Source organism: Pelophylax lessonae (genome assembly GCF_965119305.1).
Source record: "Pelophylax lessonae genome assembly, chromosome: 8".
Taxonomy (NCBI): Eukaryota; Metazoa; Chordata; class Amphibia; order Anura; family Ranidae; genus Pelophylax; species Pelophylax lessonae.
Genome location: NC_138775.1, coordinates 51,060,509 through 51,076,101, shown reverse-complemented (window position 1 = coordinate 51,076,101; position 15,593 = coordinate 51,060,509). Strand labels below are relative to the sequence as shown.

General features: G+C 39.6%; 1 protein-coding gene across 7 annotated transcripts in view; it reads left to right on the top strand.

The window, feature by feature from the left end:
• Window positions 1-15,593, top strand: part of CADPS (calcium dependent secretion activator) — a 706,678-nt gene that overhangs the window by 592,832 nt on the left and 98,253 nt on the right. For all 7 annotated transcript variants that reach the window (XM_082264950.1, XM_082264948.1, XM_082264947.1 and 4 more), the window contains one exon: window positions 597-744. In XM_082264950.1, coding sequence (XP_082121076.1) covers window positions 597-744 — 148 coding nt within the window. The remainder of the gene's footprint in view (window positions 1-596; window positions 745-15,593) is intronic.

Genomic DNA, 15,593 nt, shown 5'->3' with positions numbered 1-15,593 from the left:
TACAGATGTGATGTATAATAGTATACCAGAATGGCTTTATTACTTTATCCACTTAAAGGGATAAAAAACTAAGTAAACATTTATTATATTGCAGCTTACCAATTCTTAGATGTGGTGGATGCATTTGTTTTCTTTTTTAGGTTTTCTTTATTTTATTTTCACCTGGTGATCCTGCTAGTAAGTCTCTTGTTTTTAAAAAGAACGAGCTGTCTTGGAGACTGCTGTCTAAAGGTGCCTCTGTTGCTCCTTCATCCAGAGTGGAGGCACTCTATTACTGGAGGTGTGCTACTGACCAGATCACCAGGGGAAAACAGAAAATAAAAAGCCAAATGCAGCCACCACATCTAAGTATTGGTAAGGTGTAAATTGTATTCCTCTCCATTCACAGTGGATTTGGTGGGAGGGCCAGTGGGTGAAACCTGCGGAATGTTGGTGGCCAGTTCTAAATCTGTGTAAGGGGCCCCAACATTTCTGATGGCTGCCCTGCACCTGACCACTCACATGCAGAAAATGTGTAAATGTATTAAAAATTAGAATTTGTTACAGTGTGTTTTCTGGCAGTGTTTTGATATTGCCATCTTTTTATTTTTGAACAGGACTAGAATTGCATTTGAGGTAAAATTACAGAAAACCAGCCGATCAACAGACTTCCGGGTGCCGCAGTCCATCTGTACCATGTTTAATGTTATGGTTGATGCAAAAGCGCAATCAACGAAACTTTGCAGTATGGAGATGGGACAAGAGGTAAAACTTGACTTTAGACTTAGTTGTGTACTAATCCAGTAGTTTTATTTTCTAAAGTTACCTTTACCAAAAAAAAATGTGTTTTTGACAGAAATGCTAATTCTGACTCATTGAATGTGTTGGGTTCGATTGTATATCTATATATGGCATATGCAGTCTCCGTGTTAACCCAAGAGTGTGATAAGTTTACTTTTTATTTACATTGTTGATCTTTAAGATGAAAATCCAGACACATTTTATTTTCTTAGATTGGAAATATTGGGTATGGGTTAGAATTTCTGTTGAGGTTTTATTGCTGTCAGGTCTGGGTAGATTAACCTTTTCTTGAGGGTAGGGATTGCCTATCCAAGAAGGACACAGAGTGCAACAAAACCAAACTGGTAAAGAGGGGATCATCTGCTAGGTTTTTATTTCTGAAAGTGTGAGACTGGATCCAGACATTAATGGCTGTGTGAGTTATTTTGAGGAGACAGCAAATTTACACTGTTATACAAGCTGTACACTCACTACTTTACATTGTAGCAAAGTGTCATTTCTTCAGTGTTGTCACATGAAAAGATATAATAAAATATTTACAAAAATGTGAGGGGTGTACTCACTTTTGTGAGATACTGTATATACACTTACATATATATGTGTGGGTTTATATAAATAAAAATTTCAGAGGAGTTAAAAAATGCATAAAAAGGCTCACCTTACACCGTGGCTTATAGCAAGCCAGGGATTGTGTCACTGGACCTTCTTCCCAGGATCCTGGGCAAACTGAGGATCCTAAATTTCGCAAAATAAGTGCCCCTGCATGGAGCCAGATAGCTTTCTTGTGGAATTTGGTTTCCTCATTATTCCCAGAATTCCAGTAGAAGGTCCAGTGATATCATACCTAATCTATTGGTGTGTAAGGTGAGTGGCTGAAGGTTGGTTTTTTTTATTTCTTTTTTTTACACTGTGCTTTTTTTACAAGAAGCAGAATAAGTCCACCTGATGAGCAGACCTTGCATTTTGATTAATGTAACAGTGATTTTGAGTTAGTTATTGCTATAAAATGAATAAATTATTCCTTAAAAATAATAACAAATAGAAAAATCTTTGCCTGTCAAACAAAGTGGTTGGCCTTTAACGGCATAACTAGACAATATTTCTTTTGTCTGTTTGAGGCAAGGAAAGGTGGTGGATTCCTGGTTTTCTAGTTTTATTGATCTTTAATTATCACCCCATATATCACACTTTCCTCCATTTCATTTGTTTCTGTCTTTCACAAGTTGCGTCTCAACGTCTCTCCTTTACATCCCCATGACTCCATAGACAATGAGTTTCCTAGATTACTGAAACCCGATTGTCTGGCTTCTACAGGGCTCACAGACATGTCATACCTTGTGACTTTTGGAGACGGTATTATTGCTATACACTGACGCTGCTGTACAGTAAATTGTTAGTGTTTACGGCTGTGTGATCCATTTGTATAGTAATATGACACTTTCTAAAGGGCTGTAATTATGTACAATACACACAATATCACATTCCTGGCTTTCTAATTCCTTCCTCCAGTCTGGCTAACATTTTTATTGTGTCAGGTGCCAGTGGGATTTATGGTGAGAAATGAGTTAAAATGAATTCTGTCATTAAGGGTAGTTTATTTTTTCCAGAACAATTGTTGTGCTTGTCCTGACTGACATTGGATCTCCCTTGTCTCACATTGGATAAATAAAAAAAAAAAATTGTTGTGTTATGTGTACACCCATTGATCATTTTTCTTTTTTAAGAATTTATGATAGAAATAGTTGTGAGAACACTTCAAAGATCATATTTTTAAAATACTGATCGAATTATTGCATACATTTCCTTAAAATCAAGCCAGCAGCCTATAGATTACTATGGGTCTCTGGAAGCCAATGGTAACTTGATTATACAGACATTTAGGGCCTATTCACCTCTTTCTGTTGAGGAGTGCTGCAAAAGTGTACACACTAATCCACATGCTATGTGATGTGGTGCCAAATATGCTACATACACTATTCTTGGTATGTTGTGATGCATTGACCAGGCCTATTTCAGATTTCTTTAGGAGTGCCTTGGCAAAATGCCTCAAAATTGTCCAAAAATTGTATAACGGTGAATGAAACTGGCCTTTTAGTTACTCAAAGCCACAGGTTTTCATTGGACACCATTACAACAATGACATCATCGGTTGATAAGGAGGATGGCAGTTGCCTACATATCACCCTTGTTTGACCCTCTCTTGCCTCTCTCCATCAGCTTTGGGCCAAGTGATGGAGAAAAACTGAGGGAGAAGAGAACATTGGAATATTAGTCATTTCCAGTTTTCAAAAGTATATTTGCTTTATAAGAATAAATCACCTTTAACGTTGGGTATCCTACATGTAGTGATGTTGTTGCATTATGTAAAAGTATCAGAATAGTTTTTACATATTAGAATGGGGAGCCTGAAGACTCTCCATAATTTTAAAGGGTGCCTTGACTGAAAAAAGACTGAAAAACACTGGTCCAACCCCTGCCTTCCTGAACTTCTTACAATTCCAAATATGCAACGATAGTCCTCTAGTAGTATTACACTTCTCTGTCATCTGTGTGTCATGCAGGAGCTTAAGGGCTGGTTCACACCAGGAATTCCTGTGTGATTTGTGTGCAGTGCATTTTTAGCCCATTCATTTGAAAGTAGGAAATGCACTACTTTTAAATTCACACTGCAATGGGATTGCATGGTACTTTGGTACCATGCAATCTGGTGCAGGCGAACACTGCGTTTGCTGTCTGCATTTGGGGTGTCATTACCTTTACAGTGACACTCACTGCAGATCGCAGACACAGCATGTTTTAGTGCCGGTTTCCACTAGTGCAACTTGCTGTGCGACTTGACACATGTCAAGTCGCACAGCAAGTTAAAAGCCATTGATTTCAATTCGGCCCGTTTCCACTGCCGCAACTTCAGTTGCGGCAACTTCAAAATAGTTTGTGCACTACTTTTGAGCCGGCTTCAGTGAGACTTCCCTCTATAATGAGGAACAAGTCGCACTGAAAGCCGCAGTTTACTTTCGCTAAGAAGTCACGCTAGAAGTAGCATGACTTCGTAGCCGCGGCAGTGGAAACGGAGCCTTAGTGTGAACTGGCGCTAAGGCTTATCCCCAATTGCATGAGGAATTTCATCTTCCCACTACTTTTTTTTTTTAATATTACCAACTTCGTCATGCTATTAGGGTACACTTTTGATCCCTTACTAACCCGATAGTTTTTTTAGGGGGGAAAGGTGGGGGGATAGTCACAGAAGGGGTCGTAAAACTGTGGGATAATGAGTAAGGAAATCCATATCTAAATTTAAGCCGTTATTTTTTGTGTCAAAAAGAAGTATCATTCTTAATTCAAAAGTTTTCCTTTCCTGGATAGTTCTGAAATTCCCTTTAAGAACTAAAACATTGAGGTCTTCTATAGTGTGGTCCGATTGTGAAAAATGAGAGACGGAGTAATGCAACTGAAGCTGTTTCATCACAGTCCCTTCACACCTGTTAGGTTATAAAAAAATGGGCCTCTGCCCAACAGCTTTTTGTTTTTGTGGCTGTGGTGCTACCGCTGACTTTCTTCTCTGCTTTTGGACCTGTCCATTATGGACCTGTCCATAAGAAGTCACTACTTTAACATCCTCAGTTTTGGGTCTTCATATCATCTTTGGGGACCTACCTGCTTCCAACTATGCTAAACGCTTATTGTGCATCCTTACCTTCTACGCTACAAGAACAATTCTGCTATCATGGAAAGGACCTTCTCTTCCGACAACTGACACCTGGTTGAAATTGATTAATGCTAGCCTTCACACTATAAGCTTACTTTTGAATGTAGTAAGAAACTGCAAATGCTTGATAAGATCTGGAACTTGTGAGTCTCCAGATCCCTTACCCTTGCCCTCTAGATCCAGGATTTTATTCTTAAAAAAAGGATTTATATATCTTTCTGATTTGTCACTTGTGATTTGATGTGCTGTACCCATTGTGGAGCTTGTTATTACCATATTGTTGTGTACTGCTAAGATGAGAGAGGCCACTATTGCACTACTTTATTGTAAATTCAACAAACATATGTTTAAAAAAAGAGGTTTATGGATATCATACATGCGCTCCCTTATTTGAACAGAGCTACTTCTGACATTTACAGACATCTATATAAAAATTAAATCAGGACCCACTTTAACTCTCTTTAAAATACATTGGGTCCAAATTACTAGCAGGTATAAATCATTACAATATGCTTACATCATGGGCTTGCAAGGGCCGCTGATGGGGGGGGGGGGGGCACCAGTCCTCCTGTAGGGGGCCCCGGCACACAGGAGGCCCCAACAGCACGGGGAATTGGGGCTGTCGGGCAAGGGGGCTATTGCAGAAGGAAGCCCTGTGGGGCTCTCTGCAGCCGCTAAAATCCAGTTTCTCCCCCTCCTGCCAGCTTTCAGCTGCTGCAGGGAGAGACACAGGGCATTGTTCCTGTATTTGCTTCTCCGACACTGATACCCCCCCCGCGCTGTTCTGCCTGCTTCTGAATCCCCCCCCCCCCCCCCCCCCCGTGGCCACCTTTCACTGTGCCGCCCTCCCCCAATTCCTGCAGCGCTGCAGGCTTCCCTGTCATGTACTAAAATAACAGATTGTAAAAAAATATTAATTAAACATTGTAATAAATTATTTTTAAAAATTGTAAAAAAATTGTACATTTTTTTTTAATTTTTTAAAAATATATCATTTTTCTTTTTAAATGTAAAAAACAATTGAAGAGGGCTAATTCACACAGGTTCTCTGTTTGTTTGTGTCCAGTAATTATAATTTTAGTGTATTTTTAGTGAAAATATTGTCTTGATATATTGGGGGGGGGGGCGGCTAGGTAGACTGTACGGGGCCCTGTAATTTCTAACAGCAGCCCTGCACATAGCAATTGCAATCCATTATCCTAGTTAGCATATTGTGCACTGATGTTCAAATATTTAAAAATGTGACTGACTTACACTAAGCAATGCACATGCATCAAGCTACACAGTCTTCTTTAATCTTAGCTCTGTGCAGGTGATGCAGTTCTATTCCTATATAGCAGGGGTCTCCAAACTTTCTAAATAAAGGACTAGTTTACTGTCCTTCAAACTTTAGGCAGACCAGGCTGCAGGCTGCATTGGTGTCAGTGGGAGTAATAGTGCCCAATGGTTGATGTCAGTGGGAGTTCTAATGTTCCATCATTGGTGTCAGTAGGAGGAAAAGAATGGCAGGAACTTTGCCCCACTGTTGCTGACAGTGGAGGGAGTAATACCCCGGATCAAAGAAAGCAAAAGGTCGCATCTGACAGACCACAGCTTAGAAAGACCCAAAACTGTGCAAAATATAGTATTTTAGGCACATCATGACTTAGCTGGCATAAGTTCAGATACTGGAGTGCATATTCCATATCAAACTACTTTTTGTTAGTAAATTATACTGTATACAGTATATATTTATACTGTGTGTAGCCACAAGCATTAGTGTGTGTTGTTTAGTAAATAAGGCCGTTGCATGATGTAGTTTAGTTGAGAGTTTTATAAGATTGCTTAGTTTTTGGCATTGTTCTTTTTTCCCAGTTTTTGGCTTTGTTCTTTCTTCCTTTAGAAGGTCCCACCACCTTGTAAACACCTACTTTAAAGCGTAGTTAAACCATAAAACAAAATAATAATATACTTAGCTCGCCAGTCCTTAGATATGGTGACTGCATTAGGTGTTTAGGCAAAGCAAATTTTTTGTGAGTACAGTACAAAAAAAAATACATGTTCATATAGCCAAAATTTCTGTCCTTGTAAGTTCATGTGACCTGAATTATTATCTTAATGTTGTTAAGATTTCTAAGCACTACCTTCCTTGATGAACTACTCCTCTGCAATGAAGATGAGGAGAGGTGGAGGTATATGTAGTCTAATTCAGAAGAGCAAACTGGGGTAACATTTTTTTTACTCTATTTTTCTATATTGTTTTAAGGACAACTAACTTACTTCTTGTTGTAGAGTGACAACCCTCACTTCAATGTATCTTTGAAGTTGCAGCGTTGTTTCTCCCGCTGCTCTTCTAAGGTGTATTACATAAACCTCCTCCTCTCCTCATCTCCATCACATACACTATATTACCAAAAGTATTGGGACACCTGCCGTTAGACGCAGGCCATCTCTCCAACATCAGTGCCTGACCTCACAAATGCGCTTCTGGAAGAATGGTCAAACATTCCCATAGACACACTCCTAAACCTTGTGGACAGCCTTCCCAGAAGAGTTGAAGCTGTTATAGCTGCAAAGGGTGGGCCAACTCAATATTGAACCCTACGGGCTAAGACTGGGATGCCATTAATGTTCATGTGCGTGTAAAGGCAGGCGTCCCAATACTTTTGGTAATAAAGTGTAACAGTGATTCAAAGAGGATAGTAGCTGGGAAAGTGTATATTATTGAGATATCAATTCAGTGCACATAATTGACAAAGACAGAAAATCTGGCAAGTATTTTCTGTACTTAAAAAAGATGTATGTAGCCTAAAAAAATGCAGTCACCCCATCTTTGGACTGATAAGCTGTAATATATTTCATTTTTCTTTTTGGGTTTACATATCCTTTAACTGGACAGCACATTATAAAAACTACCAAGTAGTTTGACAAATATTTGAATACAATGTTGCCCATATGTCCATTCTATCACGACAGTATCTTGAATTGTCACTAATTTAACAGGGAATAAGCCTAATGAATGTGTTATGAGAAGCAGCTCTGAGGTAATATAGCATAAGTGCTATGGAAAGTGACAGTTGCTGTGGTATGGTATTTTTAAAGAAAAGCTGAGTTGATAGACACATGAAACACATGGAAATTATCAGTGCATAAGTTACTGTCTCACACTGAACTATGTTTTGAAGCAACTTTGAATGTTGCCATTTTTTTAAATAAATCTGATGTTCTGACCCACTGAGACATTAAAGGGAAAACCTTGAATCTAAACTAAAGAACAAAGTATGCATTTGCATTTAAATTAAAGTGGCACTAAACAATATTCTTATTCTCCAAAAATAATCTATATACATTCACTGCTTAATTGCCCTGTAATCCATTTTTCTTGAAATTGTCTCTTAATGTGTTTTTTTTTTTTTTGCATCCTTGAAACTTCCTACTTGAGCTACTGGACTTTTCTTTTTCCCCCTCTTTGTTTAGAACAAGCAGTGTATGTTATCCCCATGATTAAGCTCTGAGGGGATGGGGCGAGGCCTTGGGGCATGGCCTGGTCGAAGCCCAGGCTGAGGTTGCCCCACTTCATCGATTGAAGGGATTGTTCAAATGTGCAGCTACAGGGAGACTTTCTGTTGCAAGCAGTGTATGTTAGTTGCGGTCATGTGCACTGTTCTACATACACTACAAATCCCACAGTCCCTAATCTTTCCTCTATGTTGGATGTAAGCAAGAGAGGGTGGCTACCTTCTTACATACAGTGGGATCATGGAGAAAGAATGTAGCCATCCTCTAACAGGAAGTCAGATCACAGCAGCAAAAAAGAAAAAGAAAATTTGGAGCTTTGGAGGAGGCTGAGGGAAATAGAAGGGACTTTTTTGACTTAAAGGCGAATATTCACCCTCAGATCGAATGTTCCTCCTATCCCCCTGACCCCTCCCCTCCCCACCCCACCCCTCCACTCGACTTCCTCAAAATTGCTTTTTTTTTTTAACCTTTTCCAAGAAAAAGGGACTAGTCCTGCTTCCAATACACGACATTCACCTATGCAAATTATGTGTACTGCGTCGGATGTGCCTCCTGGAATATGTGAGTCACATATCCCAGGAGGCCCTAGTGTTTAATTCACAGGAGAGGAGGGGGGCGGGCCTCGTGGTGCATTCTCCCTGGCTGAACTCGGAAGAGCCGGTGGGCTCCCTGATGATGTCAGACACAAAACATAGCGCTGTAGGACCCCAGTGACGGCTGCCGAGAATAGGGTCTCCACAAGAAAATGCTGTATCTACTGGGTGGGTGAGTATCTGAACTGTGGAGAACCCCCCACAGGGTAAGCCAGGGTTAGAAAAATAGAGTTTGTGAGAAGGTGAAGATCCGCTTTAGGAATGCATACTTGAATAGATTATTTTTTCTTTTTAAGCCAGAGTTTAGGGTCACTGTAACTCCACCTTAAGTGCACACACATACACACACCCATATACACATAGTCCAGGAGGGATTTCCATTGAAGTGAGTGGAGGCACAGTGAGGAGCACATGTACAGGTACAAGTTGAGAATTTGGGCAGGGGCTGTGTGGCACCAGGCAGACCACACAGTAAATATCTCCCATTGATGAGATTGTAGGTGAGTGTAAACCATAGTGAGAGTGCTGCAATGAAGTGGGGGGGGGCTATTTGGTTTGAAAAGTGTAGGAACCCATTCCTACCAGAGCCCAGTAGCACATTTGCACACGCTTTTGTGCATTTAGAGGAGTTGCTTTAGGCATCTAGTTGCATTAAAAAATAGGTCCTGCTGCATTTGTTTGGATGTAATGTGCACTGTAGCATAGCAGTAGTCTTGAGATGCATTTTGGTGGCTTTCAAAGTGAATGGCACTGCAATGCACTGCAGTGTGCATGGTGCATTAGTAAGGGTTGTGTTAAAGCCCATGTTTTAACAATGTGTGCACTCTCATTAAAGTGTGTCTTTAAGCAATTTTTTTTTTTTTTTTTAAATGTACGAGTGGATTACAACATCTGCTGTAGTGGGTTTCCACTGCTGTCTGGGCTCCCCTTGGTCAAATTTCCTGCAAATAACATGTCACTGGGAGAGGCAGTGAGGGGAACTTCCCAACAAGTACATATACAGCAATACAAACACAGGGGTGTCCAATCTTTTGACCTTCCTAGGCCACATTAGAATAAGAGGAATTTTCTTGGGCCACACATAAAAGACACTAATAATAAGGATGTTCTGTGGTGTAGATCATAAAATCCCCATTATAAGAAAAGTGAATACTTACCAGCCCCTCAGGACAAGGGGGTGCCCTTAGAAGTATCCTGACAGGGGTAGTTATGGAGGGAAGAAGGAAGTAGAAAATGCCTTGATGTCAAAGGTCAGTAGCAGATACCAGTGTCCCTGGCTCAGTGGTCACTGGAAGAAGGGCTTATGAGCAGTGGGAGGAAAAAGTGGAATAGTACCTGTGGTTAGTTGAAGGACATGCCACATTGTTGGTGTCAATGGTGTCAGTGAAAATAAATAATGTCCCATTGTTGATATTGGTGAGATAAATAGTGCCCCACCATTGTTGTTTTTAGGAGGAACATTGTCCTATCATGGGTTTTAAAAGGAGAAATAATTGCCCAGGAGCCAGTTTAGAACAACCAAAGTCCTGCAGTTGGCTGCAGTTTGGGGACCACTGCTACTACTAAAACCTTTTTTTTTTTTTTTTGTTTTGGATAAAGTAAGGGAGGGTTATAAACCTTGTAAGATTTATTTTTACCATCTGTATCCCATTAGGGAGATTTACCTTCACGACCTGTCCCATATCCAAAAGAGGAAGTTAGATGAAATCCCTGCAAGTTAGGGGAATTCCTGGGGATCAACAGAACTAGTGTGTAAGATTTCCCCTCTATTACTTTTCTTGGAACAACCCAAAATTTGAGAATTTCTTTTACTATCACATTTAATGATAATGGTAAACAGGACAAATGGAGAGGGTTCATCTCCCTAACGGGGGTACAGACATCAATAAAAATTGACAGGTGTTCTAATCCATCTCAGAAAAAAGAACGTTGCCTTTAAAGCCAGTTTACACCACATGCAGTCCAGTGCGGTTTTTCTGCATCAGAAATGCATGGATAGTAGGTTATATGGTTTCCAATGGCGTAGTTCACATCAGTGAGGTCAGTTCCAGTTCAAGAAAAAAAGTAGAAGATCATGCACTGAACTGTACTGGAACACGATAAAACACATGAAAAATGCAACAGAAACACACTGGAATGCACACGTCCCCATTTAGGGTAAAGAAAAATAGAATAGAGGGCAAAAATGCACCGGAAGCGCATCAAAAACACATAAAAAACATGCATTCAGAAAATCACCCGGGATGTACACAGACTAAGTTTCTATGGTGTGAACTGGCCCTGAGTTTTACTTTCAAAGTTCATCCCCCACCGACTCTGCAGTGAGAACTGAGCGATCTAACACCGCCGATTGCTCAGATCCCCCCTCTACTCTAAACAGAGAGCCGGGCCTGTCAGTCACCGGCTCTCTGCTCCCCCCCCCCCCTTCCCCAGCATCTGGGTGGATCCCGATCATTTAGTCAGGATCTTTCCGGAGCCTGGACCGTCTGAGTGAAATCAGCCCACAATGGCCTGCAGCCTGCTGAAAACAGGTTACAGGAGTGCAGAACGAACTGCACTTCTGTGATCCATAGAAGTATGGCAAAAAATCTTTGGCCATACTTCCCATTTAACTTTTTTGCTATCATAGCTATCACAAGAGGGCGATCAGCCCTCCATGTGATAGCACTCTTTTGAGTGACAAGTATGGAAACTATAGAAACTGTCCAAACTATGAATGTATGGAAACTTCCATGGTCTTTCGGGCCCCTAATGCCTTCTCTGCAATCAGGGCACTCAAGCTAAACAAGGAAGCAGTGTCCTCAATCAGATGCTTAATCCAGCTTTCCTGGCTATGAACTGACGCCTCTGCATCTCTTCCCACTAACTATCCTGATGTCTTTTTTCAGTCTCAGACTCCAAGGAGCCTGGGGACAAAGGAGGGGGTTCCTAAATGTTTGGCACAGAAAAATATACTGTAGAACCAAAATTGCTTCTACAATATAATCTGCACTCTTACTTAAAAAACGAAATAAAATCAAAATTGCTATTGTACCCATGGGTTTGTTTACATGCAGCTATATCAGTGATTGTACAAGGGGTAAATTGCGGGCTCTGTTGTGCCTTGGTCACTGCCTTCAAAGTCTGTTACCTAGTGTGACAAGTAATCTCAGATACCATATATGGGGCACTTTTTTTTTATCTTGTTGAGGCAAGAAGCATAGCAATCGATGCATTCCAGGACACAGTGGAAAGAGAGCTCTTGCAGCTGAAAAATAAGTTGATTATTGGTAATTTTCGTATTACAGGAGCAGAGCAAATAGCCATCCAAACCCCTAAAGCAGAACTTAACTCATCAATGTAATGGTTTCAAAAAAAGTTACATTCCCGACATGCTGGGAATGCTAACTTTTACATTGGTTGTGCTTTCAACCAGACTGTCAAGCCATCAAATGGCTGGAGTTATATCTGATCACATGTGCAGGATCATGGCAGTTGCAGATCAAACAGAGGCTAAGATGGCAGCCTCCTTGGTTGAAAAGGATAGGAAGGTTTAGTTCTTCTTTAAGGAAAATAAACTAATTATAATTAGAAATACTGAGAAGGGTGGTGTTGCTCTCATCTTTAATACCAGTGATTATAAAGCTGAGAATTAAAGGCAATTTAGTTTAATTTAAGTAGTCCACTACTTACCATATGCTAAAGAGTAATCCCACTGTTAGATTTCAAAATCTGTTGATGTCACCCTTTGCAGCAGGGTGAATATAAGGAGTTGATTAGTAAAAAAAAAAAATAATAATAATTTTTGGTATTGCATTCCACCTTTGTCTTGGTGTTCCATCACTTTTCATAGATGCATAAGCTGGTTAATGTCACCAAGGGCTGCCCTTATGTGATGAGAATAGGATCACTGTATGAGGTATGGAGTAACTAAGCTATGATTAAGGTCCTTAGGCTAAAATGCGTGAGCTACTGTTTCTGTTTGGCAAGAATGTGTGTTTCATAAAACAATAATGAAGGAGTCGCTGTGTGGTGTTGTCTGCTTTGCCTTACTAATGTAATCCTGTAATGGAAAATCAAGGCTATGCACTGTGGTGGATGAGTATGGGGGTGACATGTGGAACAATGTCTTTCTCATGTAGTGTCTGTTTGATGTTGTCCCCTTCTCTGTTTTAGGCTTCTTCTAGAAAGAATAAGTCTATGTTGTTGTCTACTAAGGGGTCTTTCAGATGTGGGGTATTGCAGTGATCCTATCAAACTAAGGTGATAGGTTTGGTGATGTTTGGTGAAATTTCCCCCCTCCATCATTTCATATGCTGGAGGACAAGGGATATGGGTTGTCATTTTTGATGTAAAATATAATGTCCAATACGCAAGGTGTACCACCAGACACCTCCAAAATCAAACATTATTGTGGGGAACAAAATTCTTCTGCCTCACACTACTCTAATGTGTCCCACCCTTACTTAAATGAACATGGAGGACATCTTCTCATTTATATTTCACAGTATTGAGAGGACTTAACCTCTCCCTAGAGTGGCGACATGTGCAAGAGACTTTTCGAAAATAAAGTCCTGTGGATATTTAAATTGCAGGTCAGGATCCCCTAAGGGTTGAATTATAGATGAGATGTGAGTCCACAATTAAAATGATACAGTTTCAAATCCCGACAGTGTTAACTTTTTGTTATTTATTTTTTTATTACTCTCCCATGATGTGATTTTTTTTCGTTTTTTTCCTTTTTATTGTGCCCTATTTATTTCAAGACCATAATGGTTTTAATTAATATGATGTGTATAAAAATATTAACTTAAAACCTGCGCTAATGTGTAAACCAGTGCTACCTGAAGCTGCTGCTCACTTAGGTAAAAACCAAGATAGACAATGTTTTATTAATTAATATGATGTACCCTTGCCCTGCCCATTGTGTAATGGTAGAGTATTTTAACATTGTTGGGTAAGGAGAATTTAAGGGTGCGCTCACATTGAGCATGGTTAAACTGAACTATGCTTAATATCCATTGACCTGATGATAGACTTTAGCAGCCAAAAAGACTTCTCCCTTAGTTTAGCTTCCCATATTTAACTAGTCCCCTTTTATAATTGTATCAATAAAGCAGAACTACATTTGAGCACCACATACCAAAAACGCTATTTAATTCATTTTTAGTATTTCAAAGTACATTCATCCATCCTTCCATGTCTCCATACCTTATTTTGCTGATCAATCATTTTGAAAAAAACACCCTACCATTTCTGTCTGTGCCCATATTGAGTGAGGGCAGATTATTTATGTAGCATTTACTTCCTGGAATCTATCTGCCCTTAGTTCAGGTATGTGTAGGCAGCAGGGTGTATTTAGCTGAGAAAATCTCTCCTCCCCCCTAAAGACTCCTAGTATGTATGACATCATTTGCCTAGGCATGGAAAGCAGGAAGTAGCTGAAGAAATGTGAAAAAAAGGATTAAACAAGCAAATATGATACTCTTTCCTATCTATTTACTAATGCTAGCAGCATAAGGTTTAAAGATAGTGTTGATTAAGAAAGTGAAGTTCTACTTTATTAAGAAGACTTCTGTTTTTACACAGTTAGACTAAAGACACATTTTATAAAATGATCATAGTAATCAAGCGCATAAGCATTTGTTATATTTGTATAAATTAAAAGACGTGAATATAACTCTTACGAAATTACTTTTGTTAGCATACTGTAATTTAAATGATGACAACAGATTGTTTAATACCACCCACAAGACGGAAAATTAATTTTGCATTTGTTGGAATATAATTTGCATCTCATTATATCTTATGATTGGAATGTCTGGATGCTCAAGGAAAAATAAAAAACTTTTAATAATTAAGATACTTTCAATTTTTAGGCTCTACTTTGTGTGAGTTGACATATTTAAATGATGCACATATCGAGCAGCCAATTTTGGGATGTTATTCTAATGAGACAGCAATGGGATGATACATTTTCATGACCTGCCAGCTGAATGAGGCAAAAAAAAAAAAAAAAATCCTTTCTTTGGTAACTTAACACCTTAAACTAAATACTGTATGTGGCTAGACTATATACTTTAAACTTTGCATATATTCATAACAAGCAGTAAAATAGCTTTACAACAAGTCATTACTGACCTTTCTGGCTCTGCTGCAGACACTATGGAGTAATCTATCCTCAAAATTTGTAAGAGCCGGTAATGTTTTTTAATTCTTTATTTATATAGGGGAAGCAACATTGCCAAGTCTCCAAGAGGTTACAGAATCAAAATTGTGTGCATACAGCGGTATTCAACATAGTTAAATATGTGAACATATCGCATCCGTACATCACGATTACATGGATGTAGAAATATGTATTTATAAAGCCATTCTTTGCAGTATACTGCTAACATCTTGGCAACTGCTGTTCCCAGAATTTTCTTAAGTTTTTACAAGAGTAGAGGCAGATGCTTTTAGAGAATAAAAAGGCAGGGGAAGGAGCAAATGAAAAAAAAAACACATGGGGTTGAGGGTAACAGAAAAAAGAGTCAGGGATTAAGGGGGGGAGGGGGGAGGGGAGCAGGGGTACCTGAGCATAGGAAGAAAAGGGGAGTCGGATCCCCCTCCTCGCCTGACCACCAACCAGAGGTTCCAGATGGCAAGACAAAGAGCTAGGGGCAGAAAATTACCCCTGTAAAGCTGGAAAGGACTGGTCTTTATTGAAAAGAAGAGGGGTCAAAATCTTCCAATATTTCTCTCTCTGTTCCTTCATTAACATAGTAAGGTTTTCCATTTCTTAAATTTCCGTGATTCTAGCCAACCAGTGGCATTCGTTTGGAGGGACTGTGCTCTTCCAAAGTGCTGGTATAAAAGCCTTTGCAGCCATTAGGAGATTTTTTAACAGGGAAGTTTTGTACCTTTTATTAGATAACGGTGTATAATGGAGCAGATCTACCATTGGATTCCTCCCAAAGGACACACCCATTAGAACTTTAACTGTAAGTTCAACTACAGTATGTCCCAAAATTCACTCAACTTTAGGTATTCCCAAA